At 44.2% G+C, this 22,254-nt stretch overlaps 2 protein-coding genes across 4 annotated transcripts in view; one reads left to right on the top strand and one right to left on the bottom strand.

Annotated features, from left to right (window-relative positions):
- Positions 1–22,254, bottom strand: part of nudcd1 (NudC domain containing 1) — a 168,012-nt gene that overhangs the window by 94,333 nt on the left and 51,425 nt on the right. The window contains exon 2 of the mRNA XM_055634672.1: positions 8,264–8,389. Within this exon, the coding sequence (XP_055490647.1) occupies positions 8,264–8,378 (115 nt within the window). The 5' untranslated portion in view covers positions 8,379–8,389. The remainder of the gene's footprint in view (positions 1–8,263; positions 8,390–22,254) is intronic.
- Positions 8,289–20,951, top strand: eny2 (ENY2 transcription and export complex 2 subunit). 3 transcript variants are annotated; one of them, XM_055634675.1, is made up of 5 exons: positions 8,289–8,312; positions 10,497–10,573; positions 10,657–10,727; positions 15,997–16,071; positions 20,621–20,951. In XM_055634675.1, the coding sequence occupies exons 2-5, from the start codon at positions 10,506–10,508 to the stop codon at positions 20,695–20,697; spliced, it is 291 nt and encodes a 96-aa protein (XP_055490650.1). In that variant the 5' UTR covers positions 8,289–8,312; positions 10,497–10,505; the 3' UTR covers positions 20,698–20,951. The 3 variants fall into 3 exon arrangements, with proteins under 3 accessions (XP_055490650.1, XP_055490648.1, XP_055490649.1); XM_055634673.1 differs by lacking the exon at positions 8,289–8,312 and adding an exon at positions 8,717–8,817; XM_055634674.1 differs by lacking the exon at positions 8,289–8,312 and adding an exon at positions 8,830–8,903.

The following is a 22,254-nucleotide window of genomic DNA, read 5'->3' as shown; positions in this document are numbered from 1 at the left end:
TTTCACCACTTTCCAAATGTGCTGCTATCCCATCTTTAATAACCGACTGTAGCAGTTTCCCCACTACCGATGTTAGACTAACTGGTCTGTAATTCCCCGTTTTCTCTCTCCCTCCCTTCTTAAAAAGTGGGGTTACGTTTGCTACCCTCCAATCCTCAGGAACTACTCCAGAATCTAAAGAGTTTTGAAAGATTATTACTAATGCATCCGCTATTTCTGGAGCTACTTCCTTAAGTACTCTGGGATGCAGCCTATCTGGCCCTGGGGATTTATCGGCCTTTAATCCATTCAATTTACCCAACACTACTTCCCGGCTAACCTGGATTTCACTCAATTCCTCCAACTCCTTTGACCCGCGGTCCCCTGCTATTTCCGGCAAATTATTTATGTCTTCCTTAGTGAAGACGGAACCAAAGTAGTTATTCAATTGGCCCGCCATATCCTTGTTCCCCATGATCAACTCACCTGTTTCTGACTGCAAGGGACCTACATTTGTTTTAACTAATCTCTTTCTTTTCACATATCTATAAAAACTTTTGCAGGGTTCATACTAGCCTGGCAAGTGGGTGGGACCCAAAGTACTAGTGTGGTAGAAGGAAAGTTATGGCAGATATATATGTTAAAGCAAAGATAGTCACAAAAAGCTGGAGTAACTCCAGCTTTTTGTGCCTATCTTCGGTTTAAACCAACATCTGCAGTTCCTTCCTATACATGTTAAAGCAAGCAGGTTCAGTGGACAGGGCAGTCAGGGGCAAGTCAGGGAATGAGGAAGGTCTGATAAACTAAATTGTATTTATGTTAATGGAAGATGCATGACAGGTAATGTGGATGAACTCCGGGCATGAATTGGTACATGGAAGTGGGATATTATAACAATAAAGAAAACATGTTTGAACGAGGGGCAGGACTGGCAGCTCAATGTTCCAGAGTACAAATGCTACAAGCATGATAGAGCCAGAAGAGAGGAGGAGCAACATTTTTTATTCAGAAGAACAATACTGCAGTACTTAGAGAAGATATTCTTTCAGGATCGTCCAGTGAGACTATATAGGTTAATGAGTGATAGGAGCAGAATTGGGCCATTCGGCTCATCGTCTACTCCGCCATTAAATCACAAATTTAAGTCCTAAAATGGAAACAGGCAAATTTTGGATTAGATAGGCACTTGTGAAGGGTGATCGGGAATGGCTGTTTGCAAGTAACGGGATTCCTGGCAAGTGCGAGACTTCAAAAAGTGAGATGGGGATAGTGCAGGGATAACATTTTCTTATTAGAGTGAAGTTCAAGATTAGGGAACCCTGGTTGACAAAGGATATTGAGGCACGAGTCAAGAAAAAGTAGTGTGTGTATGTGAAATATAATCATGTGGGATCAACCCAATCCCTTCAGTATGAAGGTGTAGGAGTACATGTAAGAGGGAATTCAGGAAGGCCACAGGAGATAGGCGACATTTCAGATTAATATTTCTCATTTGCATTTATCATGGAGAATGTCATGCAACCAATGAATGATGGCGCCTGCCTGTGGCGACATTTTGCAGTGGAACAACTCCAGGACTGTTTGGAGTCTGTAGACTGGGCAATGTTCAGGGACTCAGCAACGGACCTGAATGAATATGCCACAGTCGTTACAGAAATGTGTGGAGGACTACATCCCAACAAAAACCTTCCGAGTGTTTCCTAACCAAAAGCGTTGGATGATCCATTAGTTCCGCACTCTTCTGAACTCCAGATCCCAGGCATTTATGCCTGTAAATGCAGAGGTCGACAAGAAATCCAGATATAACCTTGGTAAGACAATCAAAAAGGCCAAAAGAGACCTGCTCCAAGCTGGAGGATGAGATCGATGTTCAGCAACTGTGGCAGGGCTTGAATGTCATCACCTCCTACAAGGCAAAATCAGGAGGGAGCTCAATTGTCAGCGAAGCATCACTCCCTGACGAGCTCAATGCATTTTACACACGCTTTGATAGGGAGAACACTGATGTGCCTTCCCGAGCCCCCATTTGCCGTGATGGTATTTCAGTCACAGTCATAGAGGCCGACGTTAGAAGATCCTTCAGAGGGGTGAACCCTCGAAAAGCGCCTGGACCTGATGGTATACACCGCCGTGTTCTAAAAAACCTGTGCGGACAAACTGGCTGAAGTTTTTACAGACATTTTCAACCTCTCACTTCTGAGGTTCCCACCTGCTTTAAAAGGGCATCAATAATACCAAGAAGAGCAAGGTGACGTGCCTCAATTACTATATACCAGTGGCACTAATGTCTGTGGTGATGAAGTGCTTTTGTTAATTCTGGCCAAATTGGAGAGGCCTGGACACTAAAATTGAGTAAAGGCTTCTGGGCTGCTTGGCCATTTGGTCAATTTAAATGTGCCTTCTGCAGAAATGGGACAAGCTGTAGAATGGTGCCAGTTTGTCTAGAGCCCAGAGCTGCAGGAAGAGAATGGAACATCTGCAGATTCTGACAATTAGGTATAAATTGCATGAAAAGTATTGGATGAATGCAAACCAGACATACACATTGTAAATATTGTTGCAAAGCTTTACTCTGCTAGATGTTGATTGGATTAAGTGCTGAGGAGCCTTGTCTGGGTTTCCTGACTATCAAGGCACATGTTGCATAATTCATCTCTGTTAAGTTCCATCCAGAAACTTTGTCAGATACATTGTATTAGTCACTATTATTGGGTTTAGGAAATGTCTATCATGTACTGTGTTAATCGATATCTGTTATTGGACTGTATGGTTCGGCCCCTCAAGGTTCGGGGACCTATAAAAAGCCGCTCCCACGAGGTCCTGTGTCGATCTTCTGGGAGAGCGCTTAGGACTGCGTGACCTTCTGGAGTGTCTCTGCTTGAACAAGGCTAAGAGGGCTTGGCCAGGCAGATAGAAAAATAGAAACATAGAAATTAGGTGCAGGAGTAGGCCATTCGGCCCTTCAAGCCTGCACCGCCATTCAATATGATCATGGCTGATCATCCAACTCAGTATCCCGTACCTGCCTTCTCTCCATACCCCCTATCCCCTTAGGCACAAGGGCCACATCTAACTCATTCTTAAATATAGCCAATGAACTGGCCTCAACTACCCTCTGTGGCAGAGAGTTCCAGAGATTCACCACTCTCTGTGTGAAAAAAGTTCTTCTCATCTCGGTTTTAAAGGATTTCCCCCTTATCCTTAAGCTGTGACCCCTTGTCCTGGACTTCCCCAACATCGGGAACAATCTTCCTACATCTAGCCTGTCCAACCCCTTAAGAATTTTGTAAGTTTCTATAAGATACTAGGATCGAACACGCGGTAGTTAGGTATAGTAGTGGGAACTGTTATTGTGTTTTTCCAAAGTAAAGTTTAGATCCGCAAGTGCTTGACAGTGATCTTTGACTGGAACTAGATTGGGGGGAAGCTTAGAACAAGCTATTTACACTTTTGAGAGGCTGATTATGGCGCATATCAACTCCTACCTCGACAAGAACCTCGACCCACTACAGTTCGCTTACTGCCACAACAGATCAACGGTGGATGCGATCTCACTGGCTCTCCACTACGCTCTGGACCACTTGGACAACAAAAACTCATATGTTAGGCTGTTATTCATTGAATACAGCTCGGCGTTTAACACCATCATCCCCTCCGAGTTGGTTACCATGCTCTCAGATCTGTCTCTGCGCATCTCTCTACAATTGGATCCTCGACTTCCTCATCCGCAGACCACAGTCTGTCCATATTGGTGGAAATCTGTCATCCTCGATAACAATCAGTACGGGAGCACCTCAAGGCTGCGTGCTCAGTCCCCTGCTGTACTCACTCTATCCTCATGACTGTGTAGCTGGACATAGTGCGAACTCCATCATCAAGTTCGCCGACGGCACCACTGTTGTGGGACAAATCACTGATGGTGATGAGTCAGAGTATAAAAGTGGATCGCCCAATTGACCAAATGGTGTCAGCTTTCAACACCAGCAAAACCAAGGAACTGATTGTGGACTTTGGAAGGTGTAGGATAGGGACCCACAATCCCGCTTATATCAACAGATGGTGGAAAGGGTCAAGAACTTCAAATTCTTGGACGTGCATATTTTCAAAGATCTTTCCTGGTCCCAGCACACTGATGCCATTATGAAGAAAGCACATCAGCGCCTCTACTTCCTGAGAAGATTACGGAGAGTCGGTATGTCAAAGAGGACTCTCTCGAACTTCTGCAGAATGGTGCCAGTTTGTCTAGACCCTAGATAAGAGCTTCAGGAAGAGAATGGAACATCTGCAGATTCTGACATTTAGGTGTAAATTGCATGAAACGGATTGGATGAATGAGGGGGGGGGGGGGGGGGGAGGGGGAGGATGGGGGGAGGGAAGGGGAGGGGAGTGTGAGCCGCTGACTTCCCGCGAGCTGCTCAACACACTGCGCCCCTTCAGCTTTTTATTTTCCTCGCCGTGTTATTGACAGTGAGTGCCGGAAGGGGTGGTTTTTACGATTTTTAAACCTTCATAACTTTTGTACTATTTCACCGATCGGAACAAAACTTATTTGACTTGTAGCAGAGGAGAGTGGTAAGGTGATGACAAATTGTAACGCTATGGGGGATCGTTTTTGCGCAAATTTTATTACAATGCAGATCGGAAGTGGTCAAGGATAGACAGACAGTCCTGTGCATGGCTGCCCAGCCAGCAGCTGTCTGTCTTTTCATCTTTTTATTTTAGTTAGTTAAAGTGTTTTGTTTGGAGGTCTAGACTTTTTTATGTGGAGGGTGGGGGGTGGGGGGGAAGGGGGAAACTACCTTTCAGGGTCCCTACCTGGTCGGAGAGGCAGCTTTTCTCCGGGCTGCAGCTTCGACCCGTCCTCGCGGCCTACCAGCGGGCCTGGAGCGGCGTTTCCTGTCGGGGACCGCCCAGAACCTCGGTTTCGGCGGCGGCACAGCACTGGAGCGCTATCGCGGAGCGGGCGATGCCTGGCCCGGGTCGCCGCACTGGAGCTCCAGTGAGCTGAAGATCGCTGAGGAAAACATCGCGGAGCTGCGGGACTGTGGAGCGACCAGCTGCGGGCGGCGACGCTGAACTTTACAACGGGAGCCTGGGGTCTCTAGATGAGATCGCCAGTTGTGGAGCTTCAACCGGTGCGGCCTTGTTGGCTTCGGAAGCCGCTGCCTCTAGTACGGAAACGGCCGTTCCAGGGTTCCCAAGCCGCTGAGAGGACTCTCCCGACGCCGGAGCAACATCACCCGGCGAGAACGGCCTGGAACATCGGGCCTCCGTAGAGGCAACTGTGGAGGCCTCAATAGGCCCGACTATGGGTGAACTGGGGTTGGGGACTGGACTTTGTGCCTTCCCTCATAATGGGAACCATTGTGGGGGGATGTTCTTTATGTTTAAAACTCTTATTAATGTTTTGTCTGTATTCCTTTTTTATGTGCTGCAAAATGGCAAGAAGCATTTCACTTCACTACACCTAGGTGTATGTGAATGTGACCAATAAAATTCCTTTGATACAAGGTGGGACGAGCCTATTTAAGCAACTCAGTCAGCAAAGATAAGTTGGTCAAAGGGTCTGTTTCTGTGCTGCACAGCTCTATAATTTTAATTATATTTGCCTCTATCACCTCCTGCGTGAAGTAATTCAGCGGAAGAGACGGCATCTCTGGAGAGAAGGAATGGGTGATGTTTCAGGGCCTTCTTCTGACTGGAGATGTGTCTGAAGACGTGTCTCAACCCGAAATGTCACTCATTCTTTCTCTCCAGAAATGCTGTCTCTTCCGCTGAGTTCCCAAAGCAATTCACTGTCAATTAGTTTTGAGATCTTATTGTGTTTAAGTAGGCAAACCCTGCAAAGATAGTTCTGCAGTGTGTGTGGTTGCATCTTTCAGGTGAGACGTTAAACAGAGATACAAATCTGTCTGCTCTCTGAGATAAATGATCCTGGGATGTCACGCAAAAGAGCTGACAAAATGTAGTGGTCCCGAACCATTAACTTAAGAGTCACACAGCATGGGAACAGGCAATTTCAACCCAACTTATACTTGCTGACCTTGATGCCCTGTCTAAGCTAGTCCCATTTGCCCGCATTTAGCCCACAATCCTCTAAATCGTTCCTTTGGTTCCGTCTTCACTATGGAAGGCATAAATAATCTGCCGGAAATAGCAGGGGACTGCGGGTCAAAGGAGATGGAGGAACTGAGTGAAATCCAGGTGAGCCGGGAAGTGGTGTTAGGCAAATTGAATGGATTAAAGGCCGATAAATCCCCAGGGCCAGATAGGCTGCATCCCAGAGTACTTAAGGAAGTACCTCCAGAAATAGTGGATGCATTAGTAATAATTTTTCAAAACTGTTTAGATTCTGGAGTAGTTCCTGAGGATTGGAGGGTAGCTAATGTAACCCCACTTTTTAAAAAGGGAGGGAGAGAGAAAACGGGGAATTACAGACCAGTTAGTCTAACATCGGTAGTGGGGAAACTGCTAGAGTTAGTTATTAATGATGGGATAGCAGCACATTTGAAAAGTGGTGAAATCATTGGACAAAGTCAGCATGGATTTACAAAAGGTAAATCATGTCTGACGAATCTTATAGAATTTTTCGAGGATGTAACTAGTAGAGTGGATAGGGGAGAACCAGTGGATGTGTTATATCTGGACTTTCAGAAGGCTTTCGACAAGGTCCCACATAAGAGAATAGTATACTAACTTAAAGCACACGGTATTGGGGGTTCAGTATTGATGTGGATAGAGAACTGGCTAGCAAACAGGAAGCAAAGAGTAGGAGTAAACGGGTCCTTTTCAGAATGGCAGGCAGTGACTAGTGGGGTACTGCAAGGCTCAGTGCTGGGACCCCAGCTATTTATAATATATATTAATGATTTGGACGAGGGAATTGAATGCAACATCCCCAAGTTTGCGGATGACAATAAGCTGGGGGGCAGTGTTAGCTGTGAGGAGGATGCTAGGAGGCTGCAAGGTGATTTGAATAGGCTGGGTGAGTGGGCAAATGCATGGCAGATGCAGTATAATGTGGATAAATGTGAGGTTATCCACTTTGGTGGCAAAAACAGGAAAGCAGACTATTATCTAAATGGTGGCCAATTAGGAAAAGGGGAGATGCAATGAGACCTGGGTGTCATGGTACACCAGTCATTGAAAGTAGGCATGTAGGTGCAGCAGGCAGTGAAGAAAGCAAATGGTATGTTAGCATTCATAGCAAAAGGATTTGAGTATAGGAGCATGGAGGTTCTACTGCAGTTGTACTCTTGGTGAGACCACACCTGGAGTATTGCGTACAGTTTTGGTCTCCAAATCTGAGGAAGGACAATATTGCCATAGAGGGAGTGCAGAGAAGGTTTACCAGACTGATTCCTGGGATGTCAGGACTTTCATATGAAAAAAGACTGGATAGACTTGCCGTGTACTCGCTAGAATTTAGGAGATTGAGGGGGGATCTTATAGAAATTTACAAAATTCTTAAGGGGTTGGACAGGCTAGATGCAGGAAGATTGTACCTGATGTTGGGGAAGTCCAGGACAAGGGGTCACAGCTTAAGGATAGAGGGGAAATCCTTTAGGACCGAGATGAGAAAAACTTTTTTCACACAGAGAGTGGTGAATCTCTGGAATTCTCTGCCACAGAAGGTAGTTGAAACCAGTTTATTGGCTATATTGAAGAAGGAGTTAGATGTGGCCCTTAGTGGATAAAGGGATCAGGGGGGTATGGAGAGAAGGCAGGTACGGGATACTGAGTTGGATGATCAGCCATATATATTTAATGTTGTTATTGTACCTGCATCAAATACTTCCTCTGGCAGATTGTTCCATGTTCCCAGCAACATCTGTGTATAAAGTTATCACTCAATTTCCTGATAAATCTTTCCCCTCGCACTAAAACCCATGCCTTCTTTTATTCCCCCTACTAGTGCATTCCACACTATGCCTCTCATGATTTAATACACCCAAGATCACATCTCAACCTCCTGTGCTGTCACTTCTCGCTTTCTTCAAAGGTATCGCTTGACCACCTCAGTGTTTCCATCCTTCTCTGTATCCGTTTAGAAGAGCAAAGAGCAGCAGCAAAGATACTAGAGGAGCTTTGAGCAGCAGCAAAGATACTAGAGGAGCTTTGAGCAGCAGTGCTGGCCTGTCCAGTCACTGTGCTGTTGGCGGGATCCATCTGCAAGCTCGGGCCCAGCTCGCTGAGACGGGACGCTAGAGCAATGCAACTCAGTACTTCTCTTCCGCGCACCTTATTATGGAGCCTCCCGCATCGCATCATTGTCTGAACTCACCGCCATCCAGGTCCACGGTGTAGGTGGGCAGCGGCTCGAGCGATAACCGGTAACTCTCAAATTTGGCGTCAATGAGCCGCCTGTCCACAGTCAGGGAGCAGTTGGCCGCCGCCATCGCGCTCCGTCAACACAAGCGGCGAGCATGACGGGAGTTGTAGTTCCCGGCGGATGTTGCATTTATTAACATCTCAAATATTGGAACATATTTTAAACGTGGAGTATTATATTTGTGAACAGCCATATCATTTAACCTATGGTCATGTGCTGCGATCTTGTGGTCGATGTTATTGACGAGAGGAGGGAGGGAGGGGGGGGGGAGATTAGTAACAGCGCACCTGCAACTCCCTGTGTAAGTTTTGCTTTTTAAAAGCAACACAAATTAATAGATTTTTTTTCCATTTGCTGTCATTTTTCCGCCTTCTGGTCATTTTGAATGATCTCCAGTTGTCGGCTGTTGATTGCGTGGGGAACAAATGTGCAGGAGCGCGGGTGTTGGGGGAAGCAGCGTGGATGAGCACCGTCTCCTTGGATCCGAGGTGTTGGGGGCCGAGGAGGTGAGGAAGAGCAGCGCTGAGCTGAGCAGAGCAGCGCTTGGCGGCGGCGACGGGGGATACGGGTGTAAAGGGGGACAGGGAGAAGGGTAGGTGGGAGGAGGAGCTGTGGGGGTTGGGTATGAGTGGGTTGCTGCAGGAGAAGTCGGAGGGGAGGGGGTGTAAAGGAAGATGAAGCCGTCAGGGTGAGGCTGGCTGGCTGGCTAGGGATGTAATTTGTGTTGGGATGGGGAGGGGATTAATTTTTTATCGCACTTGGAACTTGCTGCCTAAGAGTTACAATCAATGATTACTAAAAGTACCTCGTATTAATAGCACCAGTAAATTGGGATAATTGTTGCGGTGTCCGTTGTATAAAGGCATCATAACCTTGTACACCTCGCAAAACTCACTTCAACTCCTCCTTCCCTCGGAGACCATTTCTTACTTTTCTAACCATACCTTGTAGATAAAAATCTCACATCCCCAGAACCATTCTGGTAAATTTTCCCTGTACAGTTTTGAGAATCGCTGTAAGCTTCCTAAAGTGGCGTGACATGGGCTAGACATAATAGTCTGTGGATTAAACAGAGTTTTCGAAATGTTTGGCTCAACTTCCCTGCTCTTATTCTCAATACCTTTACTTGTGAATCACAAGATCAATTTCCTTAATTACTGTATCAATATGTCCTGCCTCCTTCAAAGATCTGCGTACTTGAGGCCCAGAGTGCCAGTGTTAATACTAATCTTATTTTAGAATAATCCTGTTAAATCTATACTTTTTTCATTCCTTCTGCCAAAGTGAATCTCCTTGCAGTTCTGCACGTTAAATTCCGCATGGCATTTTTTTTTTTTTGGTCAATAGCTACCTTATCCTGCAAGTTTGCAAATTTGGAGTTCAGAGTAATATGTCAAAATGTTACTAAATGTGACTATATTTATTTCCAATATCAGTCATCGTATATGTATTACGTTGTTGTAATATTGACCGAAGATAGACACAAAATGCTGGAGTAACTCAGCGTGACAGGTAGCATCCCTGGAGAGAAGAATTGGGTGACATTTAGGATCGAGTCGCTTCTTCAGACTGACGCATTATATTGACACGTGGGTATGCACTGACCATCGGATGGGAGCCGAGAGATACAGGAAGAGATTTGTTTTAAATCTCATGGAGACCAACCAATCTCAGCTTTTGTTACCTCAATCCCTCCTGTGCTTTATATTGCATCGACATACACTGCTCAGTGTGAAGTAATAACGAGAGAGGTTAAAAGATGACGGGAAACCCATTAACTACATCTAGATACCTAGAAACTAATTGAAAACGGGCATTTTCCCAAGCAGAACTATTTTGTGGTTAACTTGTTTATCTCCTATCCGACTTGTCTATCTGCTTATACGAGACACTCAGTTTTGTTTTGCGCAGGTCATGTCCAATATGTTGAAGAATAATGGGCACACGTCTAAAAGCCTCGTGTTTTATTCATGAAATAAATTATTTGTCTGACACCTTTGAAGTTTCTGACATTTATAAATAACATTCTAATCTGCTGTTTGGGTCCTGAACCCTAAACAATCATGAAGTGTTTAAATGTCCTAAAAGTCAGTGATTTGCTTGCTTAACTAGGCCCTAGCAAAATGTAGATGTTAAAATAAAGGCTTCTAATTTTCCATAATCTTGTGTTTTCTTGGAATTTAAGCTATCCGAAATGAATAAAGATGCACAACTCCGAGCAACAATAAACCAGAAACTGATAGAAACAGGCGAACGAGAACGGTAAGGCAATTTCCATCTTGAATGTACTTCAGATTTTCTAAATAATTGGGACATTGTTCTAACCTACTCTCTTTTGTCTCCAGACTGAAGGAGTTGCTCAGAGCAAAACTCACTGAATGTGGATGGAAAGATCAGTTAAAAGCGCACTGCAAAGGTACACATTGATTGGGGGAAGACGGCTGCCCAAGATCTTGGTGCATAGGGTGTGTTTATATTGAGGAAATTAGACTGCAGGCTGATTCCTCATAGGTGAGAATTGGGTTTTTGCACTGGGTCCATATCGTTGGCTGAGGAAAGGACTCTGGCTTGTATGTTTAAAAATGGCCATGTAACATGATAAATCAACATAATTTATCTTTCAAGTCAATATTTTTCTAATAAAGGAAGATAAGGAGGCTGAAGAAAATAAATAAGTGACTAGCGAAAGATGGGGTAGAAAAAAAAAACAAACTGAGTGACATATGGGAAATGGGACCCTCTCTGGGTAAGGGGTTAATTATTTAGAAATAAGATGAGCAGAAATGTATTTTGTGAACGGCAAGGTATGCTCTGGTGTTTATTAAGGATGGTAGACTTTTGAACCAAGGGAAATAGGAACCGTGAAGATCGGCTTTGATCTTGCTGAATGGTGGGACAGAATCAAGAGCAGAATGGCCTGTTCTATTATTTCTCACATTCCATTCTTGAATGGAAGGAATTGGGCCAAAGTATTGGTGTTCATTACTGTGACTTAAGTTGAAATTGGCCATGGGAATGTCTCTTGTCATTTGCCTATGCTGAGCTAATATGTACTATTCATTAAGGATACAGATAATATTGGCAAATGGGATTGTAGAACATAGAACCGATGGAAAGAAGATTTAAAAAGCACTGCAAAAGCCCGATTCAAGTGTTTTCCATGAAGGTAGGAGAGAGGGAGCAGCCAGAAGCAGCGAGAGCTAGTATTGGCTGGAAGTCGGCGAGTCAGAGGGAAAGGCTGAGGATTGCCTGAGAGGTCGGCAGCAGGTGAAGAAGGCAGGGATTGGCTGAGGAATAAAATTTTTGTAAATTGGCGAATTAGGCAATTAATTAGCCATTATAAGCAAGATTGCTCTAGGGGAGCGGCCTTGTCGATGGAGGTGCCTTGTGAGAAAAATGCGTAGTCTTTGGCTCGAGTCTTGTGAGAAAAGTGTGAGTCTTTGGCGAGGAGGCTGAGGAGAGGAGACTACGCCAAAAGTTGGAGAGGACGAGACGTGGTGAAAATAAGACGGGTAAGCTGATTCAGTGTGAGGCTTGCAGGATATGCGAGGTCAGGGACACTGATGGTGCTTCTGGCTGCTACAACTGTGGAAAGTGTGTCCAGGTTCAGCTCCTGAAGGACTGTGTTTAAGAAGGAAATGCACATGCTGGAAAATCGAAGGTAGACACTGATGACAGTCTGAAGAAGGGTTTCGGCCCGAAACGTTGCCTATTTCCTTCGCTCCTTAGATGCTGCTGCGCCCGCTGAGTTTCTCCAACACCTTTGCCTACCTCCTGAAGGACTGTGTTGGGGCACTGGAGAAGCAACTTGCTGACCTCGGGATCATCCGGGAAAACGAGAGTTTCCTGGACAGGACCTACAGTGAGATCGTTACACCGGAGATCCCCGAAGAGAGAAAGTGGGTGACGATGGGGAAGGGAAGGAAGCTTGGAGTACAGGAGGCCCCAGGGGATGTACCTCTTGAAAATAGGTTCACCCTCATGGAAGCTGTCGGGACAGAAGACAGTGCCATTATGAGCCGGGGACAGGTCTCCGAGTCAAAAGATGACGCCGAGGCAAAACCGAAGAGGCAGACATCAGACGGAGCCGTGGTAGTTGGAGACTCCATCGCGAAAGGTCCAGACAGGGGTTTCTGCGGCAACAGGTGGGAGTCAAGGGTGGTGTGATGCCTCCCTGGTGCCAGGATCCAGGTCGTCATGGCATCCTCTAAGATGAAGGGGAGCAGCCGGAAGTGGCAGTGCATGTCGGCACAAATGACATCGGGAGAAAGAGGAAAGACATTCTACAACGTGACTTCAGAGAACTCAGACCTCCAGGGTGGTTATCTCCAGTTTGCTTCCAGTTCCTCGTGCTGGTGAGGGCAGGAACAGGGAGATAGAGGATCTGAATATGTGGCTGTGTAGCTGGGGCAGGGGTTTGGATTCTTAGACCACTGGGATCTGTTTTAGGGGAAGGGTAAATTGTACAAAAAGGACGCGTTGCACCTTAACAGGAGGAGGATCAGCTTTTTGGCAGGCAGCTTTGCCACTGCTACACGGGTGTGTTTAAACTAAATAGTGGGGGGGGGGGGGGGAGACATGCTGGAGGTATAAGGATGGAGTTCAAGGGAAAGAAAATTTAAGAAAGACACCAGAATTAATGGGGCAGAAAGCTCAGGAAAGGATAGGAGAGTAAGACCAAGTGAAATAGGAATTGATGTGAAGAGCGAGGGGAGTAATGGATTAAAAGTATTATATATGAATACACGAAGTATAAGAAATAAAACGGATGAGCTTGAGGCTCGGTTAGAAATTGGCACGTATGATGTTGTGGGAATTACAGAGACATGACTGCAAGAGGACCAGAGCTGGGAACTGAATATTCAAGGGTATACGTCCTATCGGTATGGCAGAAAGGTGAGCAGAGGGGGTTTGGTAGGAATTTCATTGGTGAGCAATGTAATTCAGTCCCTTGCGAGGGGTGACAGAATCAGATGTAAAGTCAGTAAACTGAGAAATTGTAAGGGTAAAAATACCCTAATGGGAATTATCTACAGCCCTTCCCCCCCAAACAATAGCCTGGATATAGGGTGCAAGTTGAATCAAGAGTTAGAGTTGGCACGTCGCAAATGTAATGTTACGGTTGTTATGGGAGATTTCAACATGCAGGTAGACTGGAAAAATCAGGTTGGTGTTGGACCCCAAGAAAGGGAGTTTGTGGAGTGCCTCTGTGATGGATTCTTAGAGCAGCTTGTACTAGAACCAACCAGGGAGAAGGCAATTCTGGATTTAGTGTTGTGTAATGATCCGGATTTGATAAGAAAACTCGAGGTAAAGAAGCCATTAGAAGGTAGTGACCATAATATGATGTTTTAATCTATAATTTGAGAGTGAGAAGAGAAAATGGGAAGTGTCAGTATTACAGTTGTACAAAGGGGACAATGGAACCAATAGGGAGGAGCTGGCCAAAGTTGACTGGAAAGATACCCTAGCAGGGATGACAGTGGAACAACAGTGGCAGGTATTTCTGGGAATAATACAGAAGGTGCAGGATCAGCTCATACCAAAGAGGAAGAAAGATTCCAAGAGGAGTAAGGGGTGACTGTGGCTGACAAAGGAAATCAAGGACAGTATAAAAATAAAAGATATGTATAACATAGCAAAGATGAGCAGGAAGCCAGAAGATTGGGTAACTTTTAAAGACCAACAGAAGATAACTAAAAAGGCAATGCGGGGAGAAAAGATGATGTACGAAGGTAAGCTAACCAAGAATATAAATGAGGTTAGTAAAAGCGTCTTTAGGTATGTGAAGAGGAAAAAATTAGTTAAGACCAAAGTTGAACCCTTCAAGACTGAAACGGGTGAATTTATTATGGGGAACAAGGAAATGGCAGACGAGTTGAACAGGTACTTTGGATCCGTCTTCACTAAGGAAGACAAAAAACAATTTCCGTGATTTACTAGTGGCCAGAGGATCTAGGGTGACGGAGGAACTGAAGAAAATTCACATTAGGCAGGAAATGGTGTTGCGTGGACTGATGGAGCTGAAGGCTGATAAATCCCCAGGGCCTGATGGTCTGCATCCCAGGGTACTTAAGGAAGTAGCTCTAGAAATCATGGATGCATTGGTGATCATTTTCCAATGTTCTATAGATTCCAGATCAGTTCCTGTGGATTGGAGGGTAGCAAATGTTATCCCACTTTTTAAGAAAGGCGGGAGAGAGAAAACAGGGAATTATAGACCAGTTAGCTGGACATCGGTGGTGGGGGAGATGCTGGAGTCAATTATAAAAGATGAAATAGCGGCACATTTGAAAAGCAGTAACAGGATCGGTCCGAGTCCGCATGGATTTACAAAGGGGAAATCATGCTTGACTAATCTTCTGGAATTTTTTGAGGATGTAACTAGGAAAATGGACAAGGGAGAGCCAGTGGATGTAGTGTACTTGGACTTTCAGAAAGCGTTTGATAAGGTCCCACGTAGGAGATTAGTGGGCAAAATTACAGCACTTTGTATTGGGGTAGGGTACTGACATGGATAGAAAATTGGTTGGCAGACGGGAAACAAAGAGTAGGGATTAACGGGCCCCTTTCAGAATGGCAGGTAGTGACTAGTGTGGTACCGCAAGCCTCGGTGCTGGGACCGCAGCTATTTACAATATACATCAGTGATTTAGAAGAAGGGATTCAAAGTAACATCAGCAAATTTGCAGATGACACAAAGCTGGATGGCAGTGTGAACTGCGAGGAGGATGCTGTGAGGCTGCAGGCGACTTGGATAGATTGGGTGAGTTGGCAGAAGCATGGCAGATGAAGTATAATGTGGATGAATATGAAGTTATCCACTTTGGTGGCAAGAACAGTAAGGGAGATTATTATCTGAATGGTGTCAGATTAGGAGAAAGGGAGCTGCAACGAGACCTGAGTGTGCTTGTACATCAGTCACTGAAAGTAAGCATGCAGGTACAGCAGGCAGTGAAGAAAGCTAATGGCATGTTGGCCTTCATTGCGTGCGGATTTGCGTTTTGGAGCAACGAGGTTCTACTGCAGGTGTATGGGGCCCTGGTAAGATCACACCTGGAGTATATTGTGTAATTTTGGTCTCCTAATTTGTGGAAGGACATTCTTGATACTGAAGGTGTGCAGCATAGGTTCACCAGGTTAATTCCTGGTATGGCGGGACTGATGGATGATGAAAGAATGGATCGTCTGGGCTTGTATTTGCTGGAATTTAGAAGGGATCTTATAGAAACATATAAAATTCTTAGAGGATTGGAAAGGGTAGATGCAGGAAAAATGTTCCTGATGTTGGAGGAGTCCAGAACCAGTGGTCACAGTTTAAGAATAAGGGGTAGGCCATTTATCCCTGAGATGAGGAAAAACATTTTCACCCAGAGAGTTGTGAATCTGTGGAATTCACTGCCACAGAATGCAGTGGAGGCCAATTAACTGGATGTGTTCAAGAGAGAGTTAGATTTGGCTCCTGGGATTAAGGGATATGGGGGAAAAAAACCAGTCCTGATTTTGGATGATCAGCCATGATCAATATTGAATGGCTAGACGGGCTGAATGGCCTACTCCTGCACCTGTTTTCTATGTTTCTTGTGCCTCTAAAAAATTGTGAATGTTGAGAGAGCTACTTACAACCTAATTTTGACATAAATGTTTTCTGACCTCTTTTTAATGGCTTTCTTCATATGTTATAGATGTGATCAGAGAAAAAGGATTGGAACATGTTACAGTAGATGATTTGGTGGCAGAAATAACTCCAAAAGGAAGAGGTCTGTATTGTATTGTATATCTTTATTGTCATTTCCTGAGTATTCGCATACCCAGAGGAAACAAAAAAACGTTTCTCAACCAGTGTCCATTCAGTGAGCATGAAAAATAAATAGAAATAAAAAATACATGTATTTTGAACAAATTTAACACTCTACTAAACATTCAACAGGCGTTCCGACCGGCAGCGGCACAACAGTGGCTCTGCTGCAGTGTGTCCAGGTTGGGGGTTCGTGCGCGATACTTGGCAGGGGGCAAAGTCCATTTAGCAGTCTTATAGCCTGTGGGAAGAAGCTGAGGAGCATCCTGCTGGTTTTGCAGCTAATGCTCCTGTACCTCTTCCCAGATGGCAGGATGGAGAAAATGTCATGCGATGGGTGGTAAGGGTCTTTGATGATGGAGATGGCTCTGCTGATACATCTCTTCCTGTATATGTCCAGCAGGAAGGGGAGTGTAGCACCAATAATCCAGCTGGCGGTCTTCACAATCCTGTCTAGTTGGTGCCGTTCGTACGCCTTGCAGCTCCCGAACCAGGAAGTGATGCCGTAGGTCAATGTGCTCTCGACAGTCCCCCTATAAAAAGTCCGTAGGTGTGTGGTGGGGAGGCCTGCTTTACGTAGTCTTCGGAGAGGGTGTAGTCGCTGCTGGGCTCTCTTGACCAGAGCTGTGGTGTTGGCCGTGGACGTCAGGTCATCAGACAGATGTAGTCCTAGGAACTTCATGCTGCTGACCCTTTCCACATCAGCTCCGTCGATGTGCAGAGGTGTATGGTGTTGTTTCCCCGCCCTCCTGAAGTCAACCACCATCTCCTTAGTTTTTCCCACGTTAAGAATGAGGTTGTGGGATTTGCACCAACCTGTGAGCAGCTCCACCTCCATCCTGTACGCCGATTCATCATTGTTCACTGATGAGACCCACCACTGTTGTGTCATCAGCGAACTTGTTGATGAAGTTGTTATTGAGTCTGGCAGTACAGTCGTGTGTCAGCAGACTAAACAGCAGGGGGCTTAGGACACAGCCTTGGGGTGAGCCAGTGCTCACGGCTATGGTTTTTGATGTCCTACTGCCCACCCTGACTGTCTGCTGCCGTTGCGACAGAAAGTTCAGGACCCAGTTGCATGTGCCAGCATCAACCCCCAATAGCTCCAACTTCTCCACCAGCTGCTGCGGAATGATTGTATTGAAAGCAGAGCTGAAGTCTATGAAGAGGATCCTTGCATAGGTATTTTTCCGATCGAGATGTGACAATACGAGGTTCAGTGTTGTTGAGACTGCGTCCTCTGTGGATCAGTTGGCTCTGTAGACGAACTGCAGTGGGTCTAGGTCGGCAGGTAGACTATTTTTGATGTGCTGCATAACTAGTCGCTCTAGTTGCATAACTAGTTGCAGATATTAAAGGGTGACTAATACATTTGTCAGCTGCAAATGTGAATAATTCTACGGCACCACTTCCTGCTTTAGTATGTAATCTGTTTTGAGGGTTCACTTGGAATTGTTATACATTGGAGGGTGCAGTTCAGGAGGAGCAAAAGTACCCACATTTTAATTTGTTTCTCAAATTATTGGGACGGTTAGAACTTAATGTTGTCCCCTGATTAAGCTTCACAAATTTAATTTGAAACAAATAATGAATATATCAACAATAACACTAAATAGGATTGATACTTTTTAATACGGGACAAAGTCCAAAGTATTCGTGGAAGCTTGTTCAGTCAAAAATGAATGAGACCTAAATCTTTCAGTGAAAGTTGATGTTTTTTTCTAAGTTCAGGGATGAGAGATGTTGACATGTTTAGGGAAATAATTCATAAGCTAGCTAGCGAGCAGAATGGCTGCTAATGAAATGAGGATATCGAGATGCAAGTATTGTGTTTTGCAGAGTAGTTGGCCTAGAAGATAAAGGTGCAATTGGTAAACCTATTAAAAGTTTAACACCGGTTGAATTCCTTTAGTGAGGGGCAAAATGCCAAATTTGATTTGTGATGCCACAAAGTGATTATTGACCTGGATATTAATTCCTGCAGTAGCTCACTAGTTTGATGGTTATTTCCACTACCAACATGGCACCTTACACATTGAACTTGTAATATTCATTTGTTGTGCTATTTTCTGTTCCTATGAAACTTGCCCTTCTTTTGCCCCTCCAAAACGACCCCCTCCCCAAGTACTTTCCCCTGAGATTGTAGCAGATGTAATACCACCTCTCCCGCCTCAATCCACGAACCCCAGCAATCCTTCCAGGTGTGACACGTCCATCTCTTCAAACCTCATCTACTGCATTTGATGCTCCTGATATGGCCTCCTTTACATCGACAAGATCAGGTGTAGATCTGGTGACAGTTTCGCAAAACACTTGGGCTCGGTCTGAAAAGGCCTGCTGAATCTCCCGATTGCTAACCATTTTAACTCCTATTCCCATGCTGGTCTTTCAATCCTGGACCATCTCCATCGTGAGTGTGAGACCACACGCAAACTAAAGGGACAGCACCTCGTATTTTGCAACGGAAAACTTATAACCCAACGGTATGAACGTTGTAGACACCAGGAACTGCAGGCGTGGTTTACAAAAACAAAGATGCAATGTGCTGGAGTAACTCAGCATCTCTGGAGAACATGGTTAGATCATATTTTGGGGCATTACATTTATTCAGACTCATGAATGTTTAGGTGATAAAAATTGAATTCTCCAAATTCAAGTAACAACTCCCCACCCTCTTCCTTCCTCTTTGTACTCAATTCTACTATGTATAAACAATTCCTTTTGAGATTATATATTCTTGCCTTGTATACAACTCCATTTTTCTTTGCTTTGAATTCAATCTGTCAACTTGTTAACCTGCTCGCTATCCTTTTTTTGATTTACCACATCTGGTAAAAGGCGGCAATATTCAATATGATTGATCTTGTGCCAATGTCCAAACTTTAAATCAAAATCAAAACATAATATCTCTGGGAATACCACTGCTGAACTGGTTTATGAAATCATTGAACTACCCCGTTGAGTCTTAGCTTGCCTTTATCCATTTAGGTGCAAGCTTTTTTATACCTTGCTCTTGTGTATCTACTGTATTTTCCAACCTTGTCACTTTTGCACAATGCTGAAAACATGATGATTTAACTCGTCAGATTTATTTATTTTGCAAGTGCTCTGTTAACTTTGGAAAGACCTGAAACAACATGCAAGCCACTAGGAAGCGGAGGAAGAGGAACATATTCTAGCTTGTTCTTAACAATAGAGTGAGCATAAGCATATTTTCAGTGAATGGAATGGTGCGGCAGGCTCAAGAAACAGAAGAGGTCAGAGAGGAGGCAAATACAGAATCACCTAACTTAAGGACTGTCTGATTTCTTGCTGAATTGCAATGGGGAAAAAAAGATTGTTTGGTATGAAGGCTATGAGCAATTTTGGTCATAGTGAATGAACAACATAGCCAGATAGGGTGAGGTCTTCGTCCCATTGCGAGTAAAGTTCAGGAAGACCAGTGATTGAGGATTGGCTTCCTCTTCAGCAAGCCTGCAACTGGTCAATTGCAAATGAAGAAGAATAATCACAAACCGTTTGAGAAGTTTTTAGCAAAGAACTAGAAGAAAAGATACAGGAGGAGGAGATGTGTAGTACTATTGGCACTATTCTTATGTTTATCATCCTGCCCACATTTGTCATAATTTCCACTGGAGTTTTTGGGTAGGGAGGGAGAGAATAAGAAATGTAGTGCATCTGACTTCAGTAACAAGTTGACAAGTCTCCATCCTCATCTCCAAGCCAAAGTTGTATTCTGGTGCAGTGGCTCTCTCGCGAGCCCCTACTCTTATCTCTACTGTTGTTTTGGTCCCAAACCCCTCACCATCCCATTCCTTGATTTTGAATCGGGATTTGCAGCCTGCTCCATTAACACACTGGATTTTACAGATGATGAATGAGATGATGCACAAATAATCTGAGCTGGTGCATTCTTGCTATCATGTTATGACAATCAAATCATGTAGAAATTTGAATGAGCCTTTTATAATGAAAGATAAACTGACTGCAGGATGGAATTTTGACTTATTGATTTTGCTTTCGCTTAAAATCGGTTGACTAAGTTAGGTCTTTATTCTCTGGAGCGCAGAAGGTTAAGGGGGGACCTGATAGAGGTCTTTAAAATGATGAGAGGGATAGACAGAGTTGATGTGGACAAGCTTTTCCCTTTGAGAATAGGGAAGATTCAAACAAGAGGACATGACTTCAGAATTAAGGGACAGAAATTTAGGGTAATATGAGGGGGAACTTCTTTACGCAGAGAGTGGTAGCGGTGTGGAATGAGCTCCCAGTGGAAGTGGTGGAGGCAGGTTCATTGGTATCATTTAAAAATAAATTGGACAGGCATATGGATGAGAAGGGAATGGAGGGTTATGGTATGAGTGCAGGCAGGTGGGACTAAGGGGAAAAAAAATTTGTCAGCATAGACTTGTAGGGCCGAGATGGCCTGTTTCCGTGCTGTAATTGTTATATGGTTATATGGTTAAAAGATTCCATCAAATCTGGTTTTGATGTGATTGTCTCTCTTTCAGCCCTGGTGCCAGACAGCGTGAAGAAGGAGCTTTTGCAGAGAATAAGGACCTTTCTTTCTCAGCATGCCAGTCTCTAAACTTGATGCCCAAATTAGTTTGCCACTGCTTTATTATTTCAGACTATGAATTTAATCAATCATCAAAATGGCTCCCATTTGAAGCTGCACAGTTTTAATTTTGTGATCAGCTTTGTGACAATTTTTGATACATTTATTGTTGTATTTTTTACGTTCTCAGCCACGATTCAAAAGCAGCTTTTTTTACTCGCCCTCCAATCTTTTTCTTGGTATGTTTAAAAAATGTTTGTTGAAATAAAGATATTTTGAAACGATTATTGCCTCAATGTGCTTTAATCATTTGGTACTTTTTGTTCAAGAGGTAAGTGTAGTTATTATATGTTCCAATCACTCTCTTTTCAGGTTGTAAAGCTGCCACTCTGTGAAAGGTTATTTATTTAACAAAAACTAAAAATGGTGGAAATACTCTGTCATCATTTCATTGGAACTGGATAAGTGAAAAAATAAGCATGTTTCATGTTGCTGAGATGGGGGAGGGGGGGTGGAGAGAGAAAGGATGACAGCTTGATTGCTTGACAAATTTGATCTGCACCCCAATAACTGTTTTTATATAATGTTATATAATTGCAATTAAAGACAAGAAGAATTTAAAAAAACAAGTTGAAACAGAAAGCAACAATCGCATTAATGGAGGCGGAAGGGGCTGAGGTGGGGGGTGGTTTCCTGAAATTGTAAAAAAATAGCATTTTTATGTCCTGAGGGCTGCAATGTGCCTGGGTGGAAGAATAAGTGATGTTCCTTGAGCTTATGTGGGCATTGAAGCAACAATGGAGGACGGAGACAGGTCAGTGTAAAAGTGGAAGGTGGATGGAGAATTAAATTGACAGGAAGTTCAGTTCAGGGGTACTCTGCTGAGCTGCCAAGAAAGTGGCTTGGGTTCTTCTCAGACAGAACAAGGATAGGTTTCTCCTTCACCCAGCCTCCACATTCGATGGCTGACATTCTGTAGTTTCCACCTCATCGGGATTCCACCACCACACATCCCTCCCCTTTCAGCATTCTGAAGGGATCATTCGCTCTGCAGCCCCCTAGTCCACTCTTCCATCTCCACTGAAAACTTCTTCTCGAGGCACTTTCCGAAGGAAACAGAAGATCCAATAATTGTCCCTTCTACTCTCATATCTAGGGTTTCAATCATGCCTTCCAGGTAAAACAGTAAATCATTGTATTCATGCTCACAATATGGTCTTGAGATTAGAAAAATCAATGACAATGGTTGAATAGAAGGCTGTGATCGGCAGACTTAGTTGTTGGGTTCCTAGCTATTCACAATCTATATCAATGATTGCGATTGATCAATATCAACAAGTAATATGTCCAAGCTCGCAAAATAGGTGGCAGTGTTGTAGGAGGGTGAAAAGGCTTTGGGGAGGAGGGGGGGGTGAAATATGTCCAGCTAATGAATTGACAGATGAAATTCAACGGGAAAATTGTGAGGTCATACACTGGTGGAAAAAATAGAATGGCTATTTTTTTAAATGATCGATTGAAAGCTATGTTTAGATATGGATATGCTGACGCAAATCACCGAATGTTAGCAAACAATTGGAAAGGTAA

This window comes from Leucoraja erinacea, chromosome 4 (genome assembly GCF_028641065.1).
Source record: "Leucoraja erinacea ecotype New England chromosome 4, Leri_hhj_1, whole genome shotgun sequence".
Lineage (NCBI taxonomy): Eukaryota > Metazoa > Chordata > Chondrichthyes > Rajiformes > Rajidae > Leucoraja > Leucoraja erinaceus.
The sequence above is the reverse complement of the archived record's forward strand: the minus strand, read 5'-3'. Positions and strand labels throughout refer to the sequence as shown.

What these genes read in the sequence shown, in the direction of transcription:
- eny2 (XM_055634673.1), top strand. Translation starts at nt 8,737, where the DNA reads ATGTGCAGGAGCGCGGGTGTTGGGGGAAGCAGCGTGGATGAGCACCGT. An exon ending in AGGTGTTGGGGGCCGAGGAG is followed by an intron (nt 8,818 to 10,496) that starts GTGAGGAAGAGC and finishes TTGGAATTTAAG; the next exon opens with CTATCCGAAATGAATAAAGA. An exon ending in GAAACAGGCGAACGAGAACG is followed by an intron (nt 10,574 to 10,656) that starts GTAAGGCAATTT and finishes TTTTGTCTCCAG; the next exon opens with ACTGAAGGAGTTGCTCAGAG.